At 50.3% G+C, this 20,535-nt stretch overlaps 8 protein-coding genes across 8 annotated transcripts; 6 read left to right on the forward strand and 2 right to left on the reverse strand.

The window, feature by feature from the left end:
- Positions 1–64: 64 nt before the first annotated feature.
- Pdw03_0730 (Transmembrane protein 69) lies at positions 65–1,433 on the forward strand (the record flags this gene model as incomplete). The annotated part of the gene is made up of 6 exons (XM_014680509.2): positions 65–149; positions 220–228; positions 304–536; positions 603–650; positions 715–939; positions 1,011–1,433. The coding sequence occupies 6 exons, from the start codon at positions 65–67 to the stop codon at positions 1,431–1,433; spliced, it is 1,023 nt and encodes a 340-aa protein (XP_014535995.2).
- A 2,173-nt stretch (positions 1,434–3,606) lies between these two features.
- Pdw03_0731 (Glycerol kinase) lies at positions 3,607–5,553 on the forward strand (the record flags this gene model as incomplete). The annotated part of the gene is made up of 4 exons (XM_014680510.1): positions 3,607–3,929; positions 3,994–4,988; positions 5,047–5,213; positions 5,281–5,553. 4 exons carry the CDS (start codon positions 3,607–3,609, stop codon positions 5,551–5,553), a joined length of 1,758 nt encoding a protein of 585 aa, XP_014535996.1.
- A 2,896-nt stretch (positions 5,554–8,449) lies between these two features.
- Pdw03_0732 (Intermembrane space AAA protease IAP-1) lies at positions 8,450–11,076 on the reverse strand (the record flags this gene model as incomplete). The annotated part of the gene is made up of 5 exons (XM_014680511.2): positions 8,450–8,845; positions 8,901–10,618; positions 10,676–10,790; positions 10,843–10,983; positions 11,047–11,076. 5 exons carry the CDS (start codon positions 11,074–11,076, stop codon positions 8,450–8,452), a joined length of 2,400 nt encoding a protein of 799 aa, XP_014535997.2.
- Positions 11,077–11,732: 656 nt separating this feature from the next.
- Pdw03_0733 (Nucleic acid-binding, OB-fold) lies at positions 11,733–12,776 on the forward strand (the record flags this gene model as incomplete). The annotated part of the gene is made up of 1 exon (XM_014680512.2): positions 11,733–12,776. One exon carries the CDS (start codon positions 11,733–11,735, stop codon positions 12,774–12,776), a length of 1,044 nt encoding a protein of 347 aa, XP_014535998.2.
- Positions 12,777–13,444: 668 nt separating this feature from the next.
- On the forward strand, positions 13,445–14,731 carry Pdw03_0734 (Mannose-1-phosphate guanyltransferase; the record flags this gene model as incomplete). Its single annotated transcript, XM_014680513.1, has 4 exons — positions 13,445–13,451; positions 13,508–13,551; positions 13,634–14,657; positions 14,712–14,731. The coding sequence occupies 4 exons, from the start codon at positions 13,445–13,447 to the stop codon at positions 14,729–14,731; spliced, it is 1,095 nt and encodes a 364-aa protein (XP_014535999.1).
- A 763-nt stretch (positions 14,732–15,494) lies between these two features.
- Pdw03_0735 (3-ketosteroid reductase) lies at positions 15,495–16,873 on the reverse strand (the record flags this gene model as incomplete). The annotated part of the gene is made up of 2 exons (XM_014680514.1): positions 15,495–16,746; positions 16,809–16,873. 2 exons carry the CDS (start codon positions 16,871–16,873, stop codon positions 15,495–15,497), a joined length of 1,317 nt encoding a protein of 438 aa, XP_014536000.1.
- A 377-nt stretch (positions 16,874–17,250) lies between these two features.
- On the forward strand, positions 17,251–18,498 carry Pdw03_0736 (thermotolerance membrane protein Dlt1, putative; the record flags this gene model as incomplete). The annotated part of the gene is made up of 1 exon (XM_014680515.1): positions 17,251–18,498. The coding sequence occupies one exon, from the start codon at positions 17,251–17,253 to the stop codon at positions 18,496–18,498; it is 1,248 nt and encodes a 415-aa protein (XP_014536001.1).
- A 248-nt stretch (positions 18,499–18,746) lies between these two features.
- On the forward strand, positions 18,747–20,500 carry Pdw03_0737 (Sucrase/ferredoxin-like family protein, putative; the record flags this gene model as incomplete). The annotated part of the gene is made up of 4 exons (XM_066099705.1): positions 18,747–19,139; positions 19,218–19,870; positions 20,169–20,281; positions 20,421–20,500. The coding sequence occupies 4 exons, from the start codon at positions 18,747–18,749 to the stop codon at positions 20,498–20,500; spliced, it is 1,239 nt and encodes a 412-aa protein (XP_065957432.1).
- Between the last annotated feature and the right edge of the window lie 35 nt (positions 20,501–20,535).

The following is a 20,535-nucleotide window of genomic DNA, read 5'->3' on the forward strand; positions in this document are numbered from 1 at the left end:
TGTGACTGCCTGAGGCCAACATTTGGGCTGCGATTTGCAGCTCGGGTCGCTGCAGCCTGCCCGAATGCAGACCACACCTCATCACTCGGTCACTTCATTTCTGGATATTCTTATTTGTTCCCTCCCGGAAAGCCCACGCCGTCGACTTTGTGAACAAGTTATTTTCCGGGTGTATACCCTAAATCCCCACTCTTCTTCTTCGATTTAATTTTTTAAAAGGCCAATTGGGTGAGTTGACACTGCTGTCCGGCCATACCCGAGGCTTTTCTTCTCTCGACTTGCTAACCCAACGACCACGAAAAGCTGTATATCTCTCCACTATGTACCGTAACGCCGCCGCCCGCTCCGCTCTCCGCGCATTCTCGAGCTCCAATGCCTCCGTGGCTCGCTCTGCCCTGGGCAACCAGATCTGCAAGGCCCAGATGACCTCGTCTGCCCGCAATCTGCTCCGTCCCTCCGTCTCGCCGAGCTTCGCGCTTGCCGCCCACAAGCCTGTTACCACCGCTCTTGTGCGCTACTCGTCTTCTACGGCTAAGGTAAGGGAGGGCACATGGCTTGTGAATTGCTCCAAAGCAATCAATGGCTAATTGCCGGTACGATAGCACGATGAGGACGATATTGATATTATGGCAGGCATGAAGTCCGAGGCGGTACGTATTTCCCTTCACTTGTGAAGCCAAGTTGCCACATGCTAATTGGGCGTTGTCATTATAGAAAGTCATCAAGGAGACGTTCAGCCTGGCTGGAGTCCCCAAGGAGGCTCTCTACCTCGGCATGGCTGGTGTCGTCCCCTACCTGGCCACCTCTTTGCAGACCGTCTTCCTCTCCTACGAGATCAACCGCGCCGCTGCTCTTGGTGACGGTCTTATCTTCTCCGGCCAGAGTGCTGAGCTCATGCTGCACATGATCGAGCCCGTCCAGATCGGCTACGGTGCCGTTGTGAGTGATTCCCGAGTCTAGTCTTTCTGAGCAATCCGAATACAAGTATGCTAATCGCCGTTAACGCTTAGATCCTTTCTTTCCTCGGTGCTGTCCACTGGGGTCTTGAGTGGGCTGGATACGGCGGTAAGTTCGGCTACCGCCGCTACGCCGCCGGTGTGATCGCCCCTGCTGTGGCCTGGCCTACTTTGCTGTTCCCCGTCGAGTACGCTCTGATCAGCCAGTTCCTCGCTTTCACTTTCCTGTACTACAACGATGCCCGTGCTGCGGCTACTGGCCGTGCCCCTCACTGGTACGGCATGTACCGTTTCGTGCTGACCTTCGTCGTTGGTGCCTCCATTGTGGCTACCCTGATCGGCCGTGGGCAGATCCAACAGACCATCACCTCCGAGCACAGCATCAAAGACAAGATCAACGCTCTGATCTTCCTGCAGAAGAAGGAGAAGGAGGAGGCTGACGCTCGCCGTCGCAGCGAGATCGAGGAGTCCGAGTAGATTTGCCTTTTTGACAAGATGAGGGGCGTTATCCCCCCCGAGACTGATCTCGATGTTTGCATTACCCGTTTCCTGTAAGAATATACGCAGATCCCACTAGGGCGGCCGCTGAAAATTTCTTTTGTTAAAAGTGTCCCTAATTGGAGACACCGGGGTGTTCTCGTCCAAGTAACCAAAAAATGTTGGGTGAGAGGGGTTTACCTAACAATTCAGCATCGAGTGGGGGTAGATATACGCGCTAGGGTTTACTCCGTACAAGGGTACAGGGGATCCATGGATGTAACTATGGTGGGCTCCCGCATTAAGTTTTATTTTGCAAACGTGGATTCCAAAAAAGCTACGCACGTGCTTGGCATCACATCTGATCTGGAGCTGCAAGATTAGGTACTCTAAATCATACACACTGCATCCCTGGATGTATCCATCTATCTATATAAAGGGGCTAGGGAATTGGTAATTGGCATCTTCGTTGGTCACACGGGTTGCCGCAGATCGGAGTCGAGGGGTACCTTCAAAGGGGTAAGAGGACAATTATAATGTCCTAGAGCGGGTCGATCCTTTCGAAGTTGTCACGGGGTGCCGAAAATATTGATTGAAGATCTGACTATGGAAGGAACTACTCCGTAGCTGAAACGCACCTGAATATCATGGGAGATAGAGGGTACTTTGGAGCAAGTAGCATGGATTTTTGTGCTTGAAAACGGTTCCTAGGGAAGGTAAGGCGAGACCTGTATGCGAGGTACGCATAGTAACACCCGATGGCGCCAGAAAACATGTTGGAATCCACCTAGATCGGCCTTAACTTTTCCTTTCTCTATTCTTTTGCTTTCGTTTTTTGGGGGGGGTTTTTTTTTGGGTCTCTTCCAATCTGTTGTACTGGTCGCGCACGTACCTGTCCCTGGCAGGTTTGACAAGATCCCTCTCTCCACGTCTTGGGATAATGACTTCTAATAGGGCAATGAAGCCGGTTAACAAGACTGGTTCTCAATGGGGGAAAGAACCTGGTACGGGAGACATCATTTGCCGGGGATTCATGCTGTATTATGAGTCAAGGATTTGACTATGTTGTATCAAGCATAAAATGCCAATGTGCCAATGCTGGAGACAAGGACCCTGATCAATAAGAATGAGACCCGGGAAGTAGGGAGTCAAGATCATAGGTAGTTTCCCGGAGGGGAGGGTGATGCGCTCGAATGTTCTTGGCCTCGACTAGAGCCCGTTCTCCAGGTATGGGGATTCCCCATTCCTTTATTTTTTTTTTTTTTCTCTCTTACCTCCCTGGGCTAAATCGCTAAATCCCCCGACAATTGAATTTTCTCCATGAATAGGAATGATTCGATTAATCTGCAAAGAATGCAGACTTCAAAAAGGGGGTTCTAGAACGACTAAAGGGACCGCAGGGGAAAAATGGACCGTGTCAGGTGTACGATCGACGGGGCTTGTGGAGTGCCCAGGCTTGGAGAGACGGGGTTAGAGGGAAAACATGTACGGAGTATATATACTGTAGGATAGATAGGGTGCTCCTTATAGGATGTATTAACTACTCCTTATAGCAAGAGTTATCATATACGAATTAGATTGAAGGAATATATAGGTACTCCATAGATAGTATAGTTCCTCTAGAAACAGCTTAATCGCAGACAGATAATTTGAAAAAAAAAAAAAAGAGCGAAATAGTGGGGGGAGAGGTGACGAGGTCTTCTGATCAAAAAAATCCCCCGAACCGGATTTCTCATTTCCCACCTTCCTCCCCCCCACCTGGGCTTCTCTACGAGTCCACCCCTTTGGATAAAGAGGCCCTGGTTCTACTCCGTACTCTTTTGTGTGATCTTCTCCCGTTCCGTTCCCTCTCCTTCATCTAGACTTATTCTTAAATCTACTTGACCCTGGAAACTACTCAACATCTCACTCCCATTTGAAAAATTTCAAACCCTTTTTTTTTTATACAACAGTGAAGGGATTGCTATATTTCACCCTTTATACCTGGGCACTTCTCTGATACGTCACGCTCCACTTTTCTGCCACGGGAGCTGGTCCCCGTATCCCAACACCGCCACCTCGTAGTTCTCTTCCCCTCAGTCATTCTCCCCTCTTTAAATCCTGGAGAACAGTAAAATCGGCCTCTTTCTCTTAATACCTTTCCCCCCCCTCCCCCCCACACACATTCGGGAAGATGCGCAACCCATTCGATTTGGACTTTGACAGCCTTGATGGAGACTCCGAACCCGCCCAGGATTTCGAACTCCCCGAACACCGTGTGCACCAGCATTTGGAGGACAGACAACGGGAACACCTGAACCTCAACTATCGTCCCAGACAGAGAGACGATGGGGATCGTTCTTTACTGCAGGATGAGGACGAGGATGCAATGAAGCGTCGATTCATTGGTACTATTGACCAGGGTACAACGAGTACACGATTCATCATTTTCGACTGCACAGGCGTCCCTGTCGCCAAATACCAAACCGAATTCCATCAGATTCATGAACATCCAGGGTAGGTACAAAAAACTCCCTCCTTCGATTCCCGACTCAGTATTAATTATCCGCCACCCGCACAGATGGCATGAACAAGACCCTTACGAATTGGTTGAGTCAGTCTATATCTGTATCGAAGAGGCCATGAAATCCTTCCTTGCCCTCGGCTACTCCACATCCGATATCGAAGCCATTGGAATCACCAGTCAAAGAGAAACCGCCTTGGTCTGGGACTGGGAAACCGGCGAGCCCCTTCATAACGCAATCACGTGGACCGATACTCGTACCGTCAACCTAGTACGAGAATTGAAGGAAAAGCCTGGCGCCGATGAACTCCGTAATATTTGCGGCCTCCCCCTCTCTACATACCCCTCATCTGTCACGCTACGATGGATGCTTGACCACCTCCCCGACGTCAGGTCGGCCTATGATGACGGCCGGGCTGCATTCGGAACCGTCGATAGCTGGCTCATCTACAACCTCAACGGTGGTCCTCAGAACAAGCTTCTGGTTACAGATGTGACCAATGCCTCACGAACTATGTTCATGAACCTCGAAACCCTCCAATACGACGATCGTCTCTTAAAGTTCTTCGACATCGACCCAACCAAGATCCGTCTGCCCGAGATTCTTCCCTCGGCCGATCCCGAGGGTTTTGGTAAAGTGGCCGAAGGGCCGCTGGAGGGTGTTCCCATCACCAGCTGTCTGGGTGACCAGGCTTCAGCCTTGGTCGGCCACTGTGCCTTTTCTCCGGGAATGGCTAAGAACACTTATGGTACCGGATGCTTCCTTCTCTACAATGTGGGCGAGAAGCCGGTTATCTCAAAACACGGTCTCTTGGGCACGGTTGGGTTTCAATTAGGGCGAGACCGCAAGGCCGTTTACGCACTGGAAGGCAGTGTGGCCGTGGCGGGCAGTGGTGTCTCTTTTCTAATGAATAACCTTGGCTTTTTCCGCGACTCACGCAAAGTCAGCGATTTGGCGGCCAGTGTGCCGGATAGTGGAGGCTGCGTTTTCGTCACTGCGTTCAGTGGTCTCTTCGCACCTTACTGGATTGATGATGCCCAGGGAACTATCTGTAAGTCTCGAACAAGCGCTTCGCCTCACAGAGAATTCTCATCGCTAACACCCACCAGGGGGGATCACCGCCCATACACAAAAAGGACACATAGCGCGTGCAACCATGGAAGCGGCCTGCTTCCAAACGAAGGCTATCCTCGACGCGATGGCTATGGATAGTGGCAAGGGCCTGACAGAACTGGCTGTTGACGGCGGCATGAGTAACTCCGACATTTGCATGCAGGTACGTTTCAATGTTTCGCCTCTAAAATTCCCAGACCACACCGCTAATTCTTTTTTTGTTTCGTTAGACCCAAGCCGATATTATTCAAATCCCCGTTGAACGTCCCTCAATGCACGAAACCACCGCCCTCGGCGCAGCCATCGCCGCCGGCTTCGCCATCAACATCTGGAAGGATTTTTCCGAACTCAAGCACATGAACCGCGCCAACCGAGCCTCGTTCACCCCAAATATGTCCATCAAAGCCAGCGGCCGCATGTATAAGAAGTGGTCCAAGGCCGTGGAGATGTCGCGCGGCTGGATGGCTGACGAGGACAGAGAGGAATACAACAACGACGAATAAACAAAATTTTATACTTGTTCCTTTGAGATGATCCCAATAGGGTCCATCATCGACCCCGTGGCCCAAATTTGCATACCATACCATGCATGATACACACGCGCCCAATAAGCAAGAGCGATTAAGACGGAAAGGGTTTACGTGAAGATCATATTAACCGGCTATCGCACATAACTCTCTCTTGCAGATACCCGGATTGTTTTTTTTTTCGGGGGAGCATTTGGACACCTCGTGTTTCCATTTATACATACTTAGAGAATTTCCACCCACTAGAAAGTCCATCCTAATAGGCGTTGTCCTCCAACGCCCCAGTTCCCCTTCATCATGATCGTTATGACGGGAGTCGTTTGTTCCAGAAGCTGAGCCGAAGATTTTCCTTTATTTTTTTTAATGCCGTTGGCTAGCTTCCTCTTCTGAAATGAGCTCGACTTAGGCACTTGTGTACATATAACCCGTCTTTTGTGAGGAAATTAATACCATTCCAAAAATCTCAACATCTCAACAGTACAAGTCCCTCTTCGCAATCACGCAGAATCAAATAAAACCCCGAGGATCAAACCTTCACACTTCCCCGCAACTCTTAACTCTACCACATCATTTCCATATCACCCCCCCCCCCCCCCCCCCCAAACTGGTTATTCTTCCCATATTCCTCCGAGAAGCGTAAACAAAATCCCCCATGACATCATGACAGTGGAGAAACCCAATCAAGGTTGCAATCATGTCGTGCCTGGGCGGTGATGCCGTGGTGAAGTCAGGAACCCCGCAGAGCTGATTTTAGGGTTTGGGGTTTGAGTTGCTAATTCTGGATCGGGTGCCTTGAGAATACAAAGGTCTACATCCATGAATTTTGGACATAAACGCAGAATCGAAGTACAAGATCTCTATTTCTATGCTACACTTTTCTCCTTCCGTCTCTGGACGGCTTAATTGCAACGATGCAGACAGGATGTCTGCCGAGGACTTCCCCCTATCTGGGCAACCACCGCTTTTGTAAAGAGAACTTGATTTGACGAAATTGTACACCATTTCCACAACGATTCGACACAGCGTTGCGAAGATTAGCTAATGCCAGCTCTATACCAATCAGATCTAAAGCGGTTCTTCTAGGCCATTAGAGGGATCACATCGCCGCTTGAGCTCTTGTTGCATCTCAAAGTTCTCGGCGTATCTCTCAACCCCCTTTTTAGCTCTGCAATGGATAGAAGAAAACTGATTTTGCTCACCTTTCGTGAGTCACTGAACCCCTCAAGTGAATGAGTGGAGTTGTCCAATTCGCATGGTTCATCCTGTCCACATGTAGCGGACGGTGCTCCTCCAACCTCCCTTAGGTTAGCCGGCTAACTTAGCTCCAGGGGTGCGGTTACTTGAGGTACCCAGACGGGAACTGACGTATTTCACTACTGAGCTGGATAACCCCCCGAGCTAGACACTCTAACATGACTTGTTGAGTTTAAAATATAAGGATCTTAACCAAAACTCCATTAAATAAAATACTACAAAATCATCTAACTAGCTAGGTATCTATTAATCTTATATCTTATTTATAGTATTTTCTTTAATAGCGTTATGGTGGAAATAAACGTACTTGAAATTAGTAGGTTGGGTGGGGTGCGCAGCTCGCATGTGAAATGTGAAATACGCTAACTAGGCCCTAACATCCATCAAGAATTGCAATATATAGATACCGAGGTCAGTAGAATGGATCTGACCATTTCTTGGATAGTCAAGCGGGTAGAAGACACTCATCAGTCGGCCCTAAAAAAAGGTCTGCTTGATTCATCAACCAAATGAAGCAGAAGAAGGGTGGAATTGAGTCATACATTCGTTGACATCAACATGAGTTGTTCACACAACAGCCCCTCTACGGCATTTTTCCATCGTTTTCCTTATTAAAGTCGTGTGCAAAATGAGTTGGGTTCTTTCCTCGGGGTTCACCTGGCTTTAGCCACCTAACCCTGGGCCCCCGTATCCTGAATCAAGAGTCAGAATTCATCATAGGGAGATAACAACCGAAGAGACCACAATGGAACAAAGCGGGAGCCGTGAACACCCTACAAGTATTTCGAGGTCGACTCCATAGAAACACGAAACATCCTTATTCAATTCCAATGGATCAATTATTAGACACGGAACAAGATCCCCGACACTACAACCAAGAAGAGTTGTTTGCGCGTGAGCATGATGATGGATCTGATCAAAGGAAGACTTGGCTCGAGTGTGTGCACAAGACTATTTGAAAACTCCCCCGAGAATGGTGAAAGTATCGACGGGACTTCGGAGAAAGGGCTGTGTCGAGGGCATTCGACTTGTGGCGGTCACATCCTGTGTAGTATGTAATATACCTACGACTCTACTCTGAGTGCCAGTAAAGTAGGCGGCGGTTCAAATATGAAAAACCCATCCGACAGGGGAAATCCAGTACACAGAGGTGCATATAGACAAATAGCCATGTCTACAAATGAGTGGCTAGAGCAATTTGGCACCACTATCCTAAGGGTTTGTCTGATGTGGCCGTAGAGCGCTGTTCTTGATGATGGACCAGCGATCATTTTTGCCCACTACCCGTGGACGTTGGTAACGAGCAATTCAATTCAACAGATAAATCGTGACATACCACGCACAAAATACATGGAATTTGTACAGAGACCAATTCAAGCTTCAATAGTGTTACGCACGCATTAAAAGCGGCGAATCAAGAAACAGAGTCAACTAGAATCGACCTTACCGAGACTTGATGCAGAAGAGAGAACCAAGGAAATGTGGTATTTTCAATAGACGCCCGAGTGATTTGGGGACGCACAAAGGAGACGACAAAAACAGGGTAGGTGCGGGTTTGTAGAGCCAGTAAGAAAACAAGTGAGGAAAATGAAAAGGGGAGATTGCAAAGTGTGGTGACTTATTCATTCACCGTGGGTGCTCTTCCCGCCGCTGCAGAGGGGTTGAAACTGGCCGACTGTAAAGCATCGGGTAGCTTCAGAGGCGCAGTAGGGGAGGACTTCAGTTTGTTGATCTTCTCGCCCTTCAGCACCTGCTCCATCTCCTCCTTTGTGAGCGTCTCGTATTCGATGAGCGCCTTTGTCAAAAGCTCAAGTTCGTTGCGCTTTTCGGTCAGAATTTTGGTTGCTCGGTCACGGGCTTCTTCCACAAGCCGGCGCACTTCACCCTCGATCTCTTGTTTGGTTTCCGATGATAGACTGTCGTAGTTTGTAGACAGGTCGACATTGCCGAGTTTCTTGGAATATCCGAACCTGGTGATAAGCGTGAAGGCCGTCTCGGTGGCACTTTGAATATCCTAAAAAGATCGTGAGCATCAAGAAAAGAACCCTCAAACAACAAGCAAGACTTACAGCTGAGATACCACTAGTGACATTGTCGTGGCCAAAAACCAGCTCTTCAGCAGCCTTGCCCCCCATGGAGACGGCGATGTCCGCCAAGTATTCGGTGTAGTTCCGGGAAACAGTATCCATCTCCGGCAGGAAGTGAGTGATGCCAAGGGCCATGCCACGGGGCACAATGGTGATCTTGTACAGCGGAGTGGAGGAAGGAGAGAAGTGTGCAACAAGTGCATGGCCAGCCTCGTGGTACGCAGTCAGGAGCTTGTCCTTGTCCTGAATGATGCGACTGCGAGCCTCGGCGCCCATCATAATCTTATCCTTGGCCCAATCGAAGTCGAACGAGCCAACAAAAGCCTTCCGGTCACGGCTGGCATGGACTGCAGCTTGGTTGACCAAGTTCTCCAGATCAGCACCGGAGAAGCCGGGAGTGCCTCGTGCAATGACGCCGACGTCAACATCAGGGCCGAACTGGATTTCCTTCATGTGATGTCTCAAGATGTCCATTCGGCCACGAACATCAGGCAGGTCTACAACGACTCTGCGATCGAATCGACCAGGTCGAGTGAGTGCCTTGTCGAGCAGTTGAGGGTAGTTGGTGGCAGCAATGATGATGACACCACTGGTCTGGGAAAATCCGTCAAGTTCCGTAAGCAACTGGTTGAGCGTCTGCTTAACATAAGCAGCATCGCGCTCGTTTCGCTTTCCACCTATCGCATCCAGTTCATCGATGAAAATGATAGCTGGAGCCTTGCCACGGGCCTGAGCGAACAAATCACGAACACGCTTGGCACCAACACCGACGTATACCTCATCGAATTCCGATCCAGACATGTAGAAGAATGGAACACCAGCTTCGCCAGCAACAGCACGCGCAAGCAAAGTCTTACCAGTACCGGGAGGACCGACCAAGAGAACGCCCTTAGGCAGCTTACCGCCTAGGGAAGAGAAACGATCTGGGTTGAGAAGGAATTCCACCAGTTCCTGAAGTTCGTCCTTGGCCTCGTCACAGCCATGCACATCACTGAAGCGAGCAGTTTGCTGTTCGGGCTGAGCTTCTTTGTCCTGCGCACCTCGGACGTTCTTTAGCACGCCAGTAGTTTCAACCAAAATCGTGACCGTGACCAGAGAGATGTAAGTGAAAAAGCCGAAAATGAGCAAGAATTTGACCCAGCGGAACACCGTGCTTCCGAGAGACTCGTCAACCACAACGTAAAGAGGAGCGTCCTTAGCACCAGTACCATTTTGTTTTCCCATTCCGATTTGACTACCAGTAGCCCGGGCAGCGACCGCTTGACCAACTGCTTGGAGCTGTTCAGGGCTCAGATTGTGATTTGACCCGGCGAAAGCTCCAGCTCCAGCATCGGCACCACCGATGCTTGACTGGGCCTGTTGGACCAATGCTTCAGTTGTAAGATCACTTGCAAAATGACCGCTTCGGTGTCGTTCGATAACTATGCCTGGCATTTTGGCGCGTAATAGAGCCGAATAGAGAGCATTTTGAGCATCTGCGTTGTTCGGGCTCTTGTTGGCGATCTTCTCTTTCTGAGCTAGCACATGATGCCAAGATCCTCCGTATAAGAACCGCTGCTGCTGAATCTTCATTAAACCATTGAAGTTCGGAGCCGGGCGTAGGGAGCTAAGGCGGAATGGAGTTAGAGTCGAGTATGAACGAGCACTGGGGATAGCATGGCGGATCGGCGTAAAAGATGAGGGGGCATGAAGTGTGTTGTCTATTATCGATGGTTAGCCATTTTTCATCAACACAGGTTTTTCATGCCAAGGCATACTTCGGTTCAGCAATGACGGTAGTGTTTGTTGCGAAGGCCGGCTGACGATCTCTGCTCGTAAGGCTTCAATGGAAACGGCTTCAAGGTATTCAGGCAAAGTCGCGCGTTTAGCGATCTGTTTCTATCAGCATGGAGTGACGCTAAATGGATAATAGGTTATCCCATACTGTCTCATTTCCTGGTCGGCTGGTAGTGCGCTGGAGAGACTCGCTGAACTTGGTCGACGGAGTTCGCCCTGTCTGCTTCCATGGAGCGGCCAGTACGTTGTACATTGAAGGCCAGAGATCCGATGTTATGACAGCGACATTCTAGTAGCAGGTTGCTTGTGTTAGTTATGAAGTTTGTATGATTAATCGCGAAGTGGTACTCACAGGCATGGGAATCGGGACTTGGAAGGCCATGACTGTCCGATGTACGGCGGCACTCGGCCGGGTGCGAGGATTGGCGCGTGCTCCTCTTGGTCAAATTTACAGCCAAAATGCAAGATTGAATCTGTCAAGCCCGAGCTGAGGATACTGACATTGCTGACGCAAGAATGAAGATAGAGAGGAAGGTGGTAGTGTGCTCCGCTTTGATGCGGCGAATGGCGATGGCCACCTGTGTCCGAATTGGCGACCGTCTGGATGACACGTGATTTGGATGGCACGTGCATGGTATAACCGGAAGTTCTTCATAGTGTCGTTCAGCTCTCATCAGCTCCGATGAAGAAATGAGGAGGTCATTTTCATGGAGAATCTCGAGTGACTCAATTGTGTATGATATGACTTGGCGGGGAAAAGTAAAACTAAACGGGGGTAGTAGCTAGGAAGAAGCCAGATACACTTGTTGTCAACGATGATGTTTTACAGAAGCTGCCCATGGTTCGCAACTCAATCTTTACGAATTCCGACGTCTTGACATCCACGGGCATTTGAATTTCATTGCCCTTCTTGGAGCTCTTAACATGGCCCTGTGATACCTATCTATCAATGGCTTTAGAGACCTTCCAGCCTACGCTCTTTCTCAAGGACGACAACTCTTCTTGGCCTGCATACCTTGCCCTCTGATGCATATTGAGATGTCTCAAAAATCAATCTTCTTGGTAGGGGCTCCGTTGCCATCAAGTCTGAACTGGGATACAGACGAGCTTCTCAACACGCCCATACCTCCCTTCCACGAGAATGCGAAGAGCCCAGAACAGCAGCTATCCCTGGATCAACCAACTGCAAGATGGAGAGTGTTACGGTCATCAGTCGATGGGTTAGGTGATAATTGTGAATCTTTCCAACGCTATGAGGATCCAGCCTTTTTCATCTCACATCAACTGGCTGTTGCGACAGATGTGACAGATGCGCCACAAGGGCATTCAGAAGATTCGATTCTTCAATTCTACGACCATTCGTTTGCCATCCACGAAATCTCGGAGGTAGCTAGCTCAGATGTGTACATAGCAGATACCACACAGGAGAGCAGTTTGGGTGAGGGTAGCGGAGTGGCTTGCTTTACAGAGTTGGATAGAGCAGACCCGAGCTCACCTCGCATCCTTCATATTCCTGGACCCCTCAGCAATTTGCAAGATCTTCCCACATCCAGGTACATTCAGTCCATCGCACCGCAAACGATGACGGTGAATATAATTGTGGGGGTGTTGGCCATTCACCCCCCACGTCGGATCGTTACCCGACAATGGAAAACCGAATTGGACCTTGTCGAGCTTGTCGTTGGAGACGAAACCCAGGCTGGGTTTGCAGTTAATTTTTGGCTCAAGCCAGATAAGCCGACCGCTGCCAAGAACAATGAGGCGGATCGTCTGGGTCGATCGCTGGCGTCGCTTCGACCCCGCGACGTCATTTTGCTCCGAACCGTCGGACTCAGCACATTCCAAGATCGAGTGTACGGACAGAGTCTGCGCCGAGGGATGACTACGGTCGAGTTGTTGCATCGACAACGGGTGGATGTGACGGATGCGGTTGGATTTTACCAGGGCAGAATCCAAGAAGCTAGCTCCCAGGATGATCAACCGATTCGCAAGGCTCGCCGAGTACGAAATTGGATGCTCCGATTTGTGACGGATTCGGTTGGAATGTCACATCCACGTGGACTGCCTCCGGATACACAGTAGTCAACTGTCGTTCATTGATTTCATACTTTAATGCTATATTGTATGATCGGTTAGCTCGATCGACTTGATTTCCGAGTACAAAAACTCTACTCCGTACTCCGTCCCTGCCATCGTATTTGAGGGAGAGGGGGAACAGAGAAATAACCCCTCACCACCTCCCCTCATCACTTAAAATTCAGGGGCGACACCTCATGACCATAGGAAATTGAGATTTACTTTCGCGGGCGCCATCTGCATTGCCCCGGTAGACACCATGCAACAATGGACACATTGGCCGGGGACGGCTAAACTAGTGAGACCTCAGGAGACATTCGGAGACTTGATGCACGCGTCAGAGCTGTCGAATTTTTGGAATGCATGTACTTGAAAGAATTCTCATGGGAATATAATACTCCGTCCAACATACTCCGTACTCCATACTTATATCAATATAAATCCCAAAACAGCACCCAACTAGCTGAAGTTGAAGTATACCCCTTTTTCCCGCAAACAGAGGCCGCTCCAATCACTGCCACTCACGTGTCCCCACTTGGACGAAAATAAATCCATCAACGGCCAGGTGTTCCCTAAATAACTGAGAGTCTCTCTCTCCTTTTGCCTCTTCCTAGCCTTCTCTGCTCTATTCCTATTTTTTGATCTAATTTTTCTACTTTCAATTTCAATTCATCATGAAGGGTATGTTTTGCAGTCAATGCTTCCACTTTTCCCCCCCCCCGCTGACCCATCTACAGCTCTCATTCTTGTTGGAGGTTTCGGAACCCGTCTGCGCCCTCTGGTAAATATACCCTTTAATTTTTTTTTTTTAAAAAAAAATGTCTTATTCTCTAATCTGCAATGCTGATGCTAAATTGTTCTAGACCCTCACCCTTCCCAAGCCGTTGGTGGAGTTCGGAAACCGGCCCATGATCTTGCACCAGGTCGAGAGCTTAGCTGCTGCGGGTGTCACTGATATTGTTCTTGCCGTCAACTACCGCCCGGATGTAATGGTCGCGGCCCTCAAGAAGTATGAGGAGCAATACGGAGTTAACATTGAGTTCTCCGTCGAGTCCGAACCGCTGGGCACGGCTGGCCCGCTCAAGCTGGCGGAGGAGATCCTGGGCAAGGATGACTCGCCTTTCTTTGTCCTCAACTCGGATGTTATATGCGACTACCCCTTCCAACAGCTCGCCGACTTCCACAGAAGCCACGGCGATGAGGGTACTATCGTCGTTACCAAGGTGGATGAGCCCTCCAAGTACGGTGTCGTCGTCCACAAGCCCAACCATGCCTCCCGCATCGATCGCTTCGTCGAGAAACCCGTCGAATTCGTTGGCAACCGCATCAACGCTGGTATCTACATTCTGAACCCCAGTGTTCTAAAGCGTATTGAGCTCCGGCCCACCTCCATCGAGCAGGAGACCTTCCCCGCCATCTGTAAGGAGGGCCAGCTCCACTCCTACGATCTTGAGGGCTTCTGGATGGATGTCGGTCAGCCCAAGGATTTCCTCACCGGTACTTGCCTGTACCTCACTTCCCTGGCCAAGCGCAACCCCAAGATGCTTGCCCCCCACACAGAGTCCTACGTTTATGGCGGAAATGTCATGGTAGACCCCACCGCCAAGATCGGCCAGAACTGCCGTATTGGTCCCAATGTGGTTATTGGTCCTAACGTCGTCATTGGCGATGGGGTCCGTCTCCAGCGCTGCGTCGTGATGGAGAACTGCAAAGTCAAGGACCACGCTTGGATCAAGTCCACCATTGTTGGCTGGAACAGCTCTGTTGGCCGCTGGGCGCGTCTGGAGAACGTCACTGTTCTCGGGGACGATGTCACCATCGCCGACGAGGTGTATGTCAACGGTGGCTCAATTCTACCCCACAAGAGCATCAAGCAGAACATTGATGGTAAGTCTTGCCCTATACCGATTACCCTAAACTTGTACTGATGAACTGGTATAGTTCCCGCGATCATCATGTGATCCTCCTTTCCTCCTTTCCTCTTCCTTCACGTCGCTATGCCTTTTGAAATATCTCCCTTCAACTCTCGTGCCGATACCACCCTCCAGTCCGCCCTCCTTGATGCATAGAACCGGAGTCGTTTACTGCGTTTTCTTCTCTTCTGTTGCCGGCTTGCCTTTTCTTCCGTGACACTTTATCGCCCTCGCAACTTCCTTCCTTCCGTCCGATAATCAATGCATTCGGAAACCTAGATGGTGAAAGAATGCGATTTCGGCTGTTTTGCAAGAAATTACCCTTTTTAGTCTTGATTTTCTACGTTTTCCCTTCCAATTCACCCCCCGTTTTAAGTGCTACATAATAAGGGGTTCGTCATTACATCCCCGCTCCCTTGCGTTTGGCCAATTTTCTTCTTTCCTTTTTTTTCAATTTCTTTTATTACTGCTGGTCTTGTGGCAATTGGTGATCAAGGAAATCATGCCACATATGTTTTAATGAGAACATGGGCGTGGGGCTGGTTCTGTTGATGTAAATAATGGGAGGCGAAGTTCGCAAAAAAAAAAAAAAGATTCAAGTTTAGTTGGTCTTCAACACAATTTTAAAGATGTCTCATATCAGGTGTTCTTGCAGAAGTATTGTTGACAAAATATTACACACAATTTTACATAAACATCTAGTCATTGAAGCTGTTTTGCTTCATGTCAGTCAAGCAGCAAAAAACCAAAGGAGAGACTTGAAGAAGCATTTGTGGCTCTTTGATAAAGTCTTTCTTTGCCTCCATACCGTCTAGGAACGTGCCTCAGCTTGATCCAGGATCTCATCCCACTGAATTCTCAATTCTTCCATTTGCTTCCAGCACTGGCGTCCAAGTTCTTCAAACTCTTCCCTCTTGTCTTTGGTAAGATCTTCTGCGCCACGCTTACGACGTCGTAGCCGATCTGCCTCAACAACAGGCGTGCCGATAACACCGCCATGTCCCCAGCCGTCGACCTCAGTAGAAACGGCACTTTCAATTCCACGACGCCCGCAAGATGAACCCCATTTTACTCTACCACCACCAGCCTGGTGGTAAGGTTCTTCAGCAGCTTCCATATCAGCCTGCGATGCCAGCGCGAGAAACACTGGCGCGCAAGCTCCAAGGTATGTAGATAATGGATGCCAAGGCGAACCCAGCATTCTCGCAGCCCAGAAAGCTGCAATCATCGCCCACGCAAGGGGAAGAATAAGCGGGATGATCGATGTGGCGCAGATGCCAGGGTGAGAGAGATACATGCGCGGGGTCGCGTCCGGGGAATCTGTGTGAATGGCATGGGTCTCAAGCTCCGTCTCGGACTGCAAGAAGCTATCGACCGCCCAGGGGGCCGTGCTCGGCAAATTGGAAGTCAGAGCTAGGATATCTGTGAGAGCCTTAGAAGACTCATACGGCGCATCAGTGCGTAAACCCTGGATATCATCAACTTTGAAAAAGTTCCAAGTCGCCTCTAGACTGGAAACCCAGACAACACGGCCAGGCCCGTTGGTGCGCGCCCGCTTGAGCAGTGGAGCCACGTTATGGGCCAACATATAGTGCCCGAAGACATTTGCACAAAAGACTGCCCCAAGTGCGGGCTCCTCTTCCGTCTTTGTTTGCTTTGCTGTTAACACACCCGTCGGTGCGAGCTTGTAGGACGGCCAGGTTACCGAGTGAAGGAGATCTGTGCAGACGTCCCAAATGGCCCTGGGCCAGTTGATACCGGACCAGCCGCCTAGCCCGGCATTGAGGACCATCGAGTCGAGTCGGGGAAGGGTGTGAACTAATTTGCGGGACAGTTCGCGCACTGAGCGGAGATCGCCGAGGTCGACGCTCTCGGAGACGAAGTGGATACGCGCCGCGTCAGATGCAGAGGAGGTTGATCGGAGGTGTGCTTCTAGTCTGCGGATTGTGTCTTGGGCTTTGCGCGCGCTTCGAGTTGTAAATATTATGGTGAGCGACTCGGACTCTGGGTGGGAGGAGAGGAACTCATCGGCAAGACGGCAGCAGATCGAAAATCCGAGACCGCTACGGTTGGTCCAAGTTAGTATGAGAAATCCAGTTAAACGGGTTTGTTGAGACTTTTGTACCTGTTGGCTCCTGTCACAAGTATGTACAACATTGTTTGCTCAGTAGCAGACTTGGCCTGATCCATGGCTTGCAGCTCCAGTTAGTTTGTTGACTCGGCAACTTTTCGATAACGGAGATAGGGGTGTGATAAGATGTGCGACAATGGAAGCTGGTGGAGGCTGGAGAGGTTATTGTTGTCGCAACAGGCAATGTACTTGAAAATTTGCTGCAGCTAACTCTACAGAGGAATCCGCTCGAAGTGAGCACTGGCTATTGTCTGTTGTCTGTTGTCGAAAATCCACCGAACGGGAAAGTACCTTTCCCACGCATATCACGTGCCCAACTCTAAATGTTATCCTTATCGGACTTGTAGATGTTCCTCGTCATGGATACCCGCTCCTCACAGTTCATGGCTGAAATCTGCTAAATCCCAAATGTCGTGCAGTCGACACAAGGGAAGTCATGGCAGTCAGATTTGAGAGATTTCTCAACACAACCGGATTTTTCTTCTTTGCCCTCATCCTCTGCTGCCTCATCATCCTCACACCAGCAGATGCCGTTTACCAATGCTACGAGACCAATCGATTCACCAACATCTTTTTCATTGTCGGCGCATATATCATTACTCTTTTAATTGCTTCCCTCATATATGCGACACGCATTTACACAAATCGGAGTGCACTCACCGGCATACCCAAAGCCTGGATCCCCGTGGAAAAGGAGGATGTGAACAAGAGCGTTAGGCGACTGGTGAAGGAAGGTCTCGTCCGCAGTGCCGTTATCGCGTATCAAGCCCGCCCGCGCGATATCTCCACCGACGAGGACAACTTCCAAAAATACAGACCGCTCCTCATTGACCCCGAACGACCCCCATGGGGCCATGTTGAACACCCCGGCTGGTCATCCCCTGATTCGCCAGACTTGCCAAATCTGCCATATCGCACGGTCATACAGGAGCTCCCCAGCCTGATTGAAGCCAAAGCCGTCTCCCTTGCCCCTGCCGATTTACTATCGCCTGCGCCTACATATCACTTCGATCCGTCAGGCGACCTTGCGACACACTCTCTCCCAGATACACGCGTGGTGGAAGTATTACAACGACCTGCCTCAATGGGGGTGAGAGAATATATCCGCCATCTGACATCCCTCGGCGCGATATATCCACCAGCACTCGGTGCGGATTTCCTTGCGCTGTACGAACAAGCCCGATTCTCGCCGCGCGAACTACACGAAGCGGAATTCCGCGACCTAATGCATCTCTTCGCAGAGATTCTGAGAGGGATGACATCCCTTGCACCGCCGATCCTGGATGAAATTCGCGACAGCGCAAGCTACCGACAAGCCTACAGCGAATCCAATATCGGGCCCTCGGATGAAGAGGGAGAAACAGATACCGTGGGGACATACGGTTACGACGGGGCTCCAGGGTCTATGCGAAGTAACAGCCCACGCCCATCGAATGCGTCTACCTGGGAAACTCAGTCCGGGTATGACACTGCACCCGCAATGCAGAGCCCCACCTCGGAAATTTCGACAGACAGTGGATCCTATGCGACACAAAGCCCTTTTCGCACACCTTCTACGAGGTCTCTACGACGCGTGGCATCGGGCCAATCTGGCAGTTCGGGGGGAAGTGTCATTCGTCTGGTGCAGCCACGAGATCCGACAGACTTTCCGTATACAACTGCCTACGCTGGACGTAGGCAGTAATAATGTTCCATTCATGCCCTGTACATTACTTTACTATAGAGCAACACTAATTGGTCGCCCAATTGCGCCAACCTTGGAGGTGGGGTGGACTTAGTCATGCGGAAAACATTCCGAGAACCTTGGCAAACCTGCAAAATGATTGATAAGATCAATTTATCTTTTAACCACGCATCATAAGAACAACTGGCCAAACCGGCAGACTTCCTCTTTTCTTGGACTGTTGAAGAGAACTATAACATCCTGTAACTATGCATCTCTTTCGCCGAGGGACGTCCTCCCTTTTTAACTCCTCCAATGCCTCTGCCGCCTCCTCCAAGACCGACGTCACCACTGACGCAGTGGGCGATATTGCCCTCGCCGCAGAGGGATTTCAGACAATATCATCAAGCGATAAGCTTTTCAAGAATGTCGACCCAGCGGTCGACGGTGAAGACTGCTTACACGACTGCGCGACATGCACAATCAAATACCCTGCCAAGTTTGATGTCGATCACCAAGACGAACTATATGGACAAGTCAACGGATGGGCAACGCACCTGCTCGTTGCCACCGGCAAGTCCGATTGGGTGAGAGATGTGGCAGACGAGAAAGGGAGCGTCATGGAAGCCATTGAGAAGGGAGGACTGGAACCGAGCAACGGAGTATGATAGCATCCACCACCCTCCCTCTACACCGGTCGAAACCAACCCACACAGAAGCTCACAAATCCCTTCTTACAGCGACTCAAACTGTCCGCGTCAAACATGCCCGTTCCAGACGACTATCACATGGCCGACGCAGGCAAACAGCCAACCAACGTCCTCCTACTGCCTAGCTTCACTGTCGTTGAACACGTCACCCCACAGCTAGTCCCAGATCTGATGGAGAACTTCATCAACCGGTCTCTGACAACAACAACGCCACTAGGCGCAATTCCACCCCCACCCGAGAAACCAACCGAGGCAGACCAAGACCAAGACCCTACGCAAACACAAGACCTCCCACACCCATCCACAACATCAATCACCACATCCCTCCAGTCTCACCCCTGCCCGCATGCAGCAGTTATTTTGCTCTGCTCGCAGCGCACGCGTGACGCAAGATGCGGGCAATCCGCGCCTCTACTGCGCCGCGAGTTCGAGCGCCACCTGCGCCCCCTCGGTCTGCACCGCGATATGGACGACCAGCGGCCTGGCGGGGTGGGTATCTACTTCATTAGCCATGTCGGTGGGCATAAGTACTCTGCGAATGTGATTGTGTACCGCCGCCGGGACTTTGATTGGTACAAGCGAGACACTCCTGCGGATGGCGAGGGGAGGGTCGAGGATGAGGGTGCCGCGCAGGGAATCTGGCTGGCGCGTGTGCGGCCGGAGGAATGTGAGAATATTATTCGGTATACTGTCTTACAGGGGAAGGTACTCAAGCCTGGGCAGCAATTGCGGGCTGGGTTTGATCGTGAGCGCGGTGTGACGAGTTGGTAAAGTTAGGGTTTGGTTGGAAGTTAGCATAGTGGATATAGAAAGGTATATCACGGACATGCGTATGACCATACTGGGCTGATTCTGGGTTGTTTGATGTATCTCATTTGTGTACATAGTGTTCTTTATGTGGGCCACGACCGAATTTCTAACCTGGGATAGTTACATTTGGCTGACACTGCAGATGCCTGAAAATTTTGACCCATCACACAGAACTGGCTCTAGCGAGGAAACATTCAAGACTATTTTCGGCCACACGAGTAACAATCTTACCTCTAGCATGTCCCGTCCTCAGCTTCTGGAAGGCCTGCGGCACCTTGGCGAAAGTAAACTTGCTATCAATCACGGCCTTAGGTTTTTCTTCAGTCATCCACCACGCAATCTGTGGTCAAGGCTCGTTTAAAATTCTTCGCATTCTGTGAAGCACGCGAGATCCTACCGAAGACAAGCTTGCTCTCTTTAAAGGTGAGTACCGAGGCATGGGCGGCAACAACTCGGCCGCAGAGGTCAAGGCCAGGGAATGGTGGGGTGGCGTTGAGCCGTAGACTCCATGCTGGATTCAGTGAGCTTGTGGTCAACT

The sequence above is a fragment of the Penicillium digitatum genome, chromosome 4 (genome assembly GCF_016767815.1).
Source record: "Penicillium digitatum chromosome 4, complete sequence".
In the NCBI taxonomy this organism is placed as follows: Eukaryota; Fungi; Ascomycota; class Eurotiomycetes; order Eurotiales; family Aspergillaceae; genus Penicillium; species Penicillium digitatum.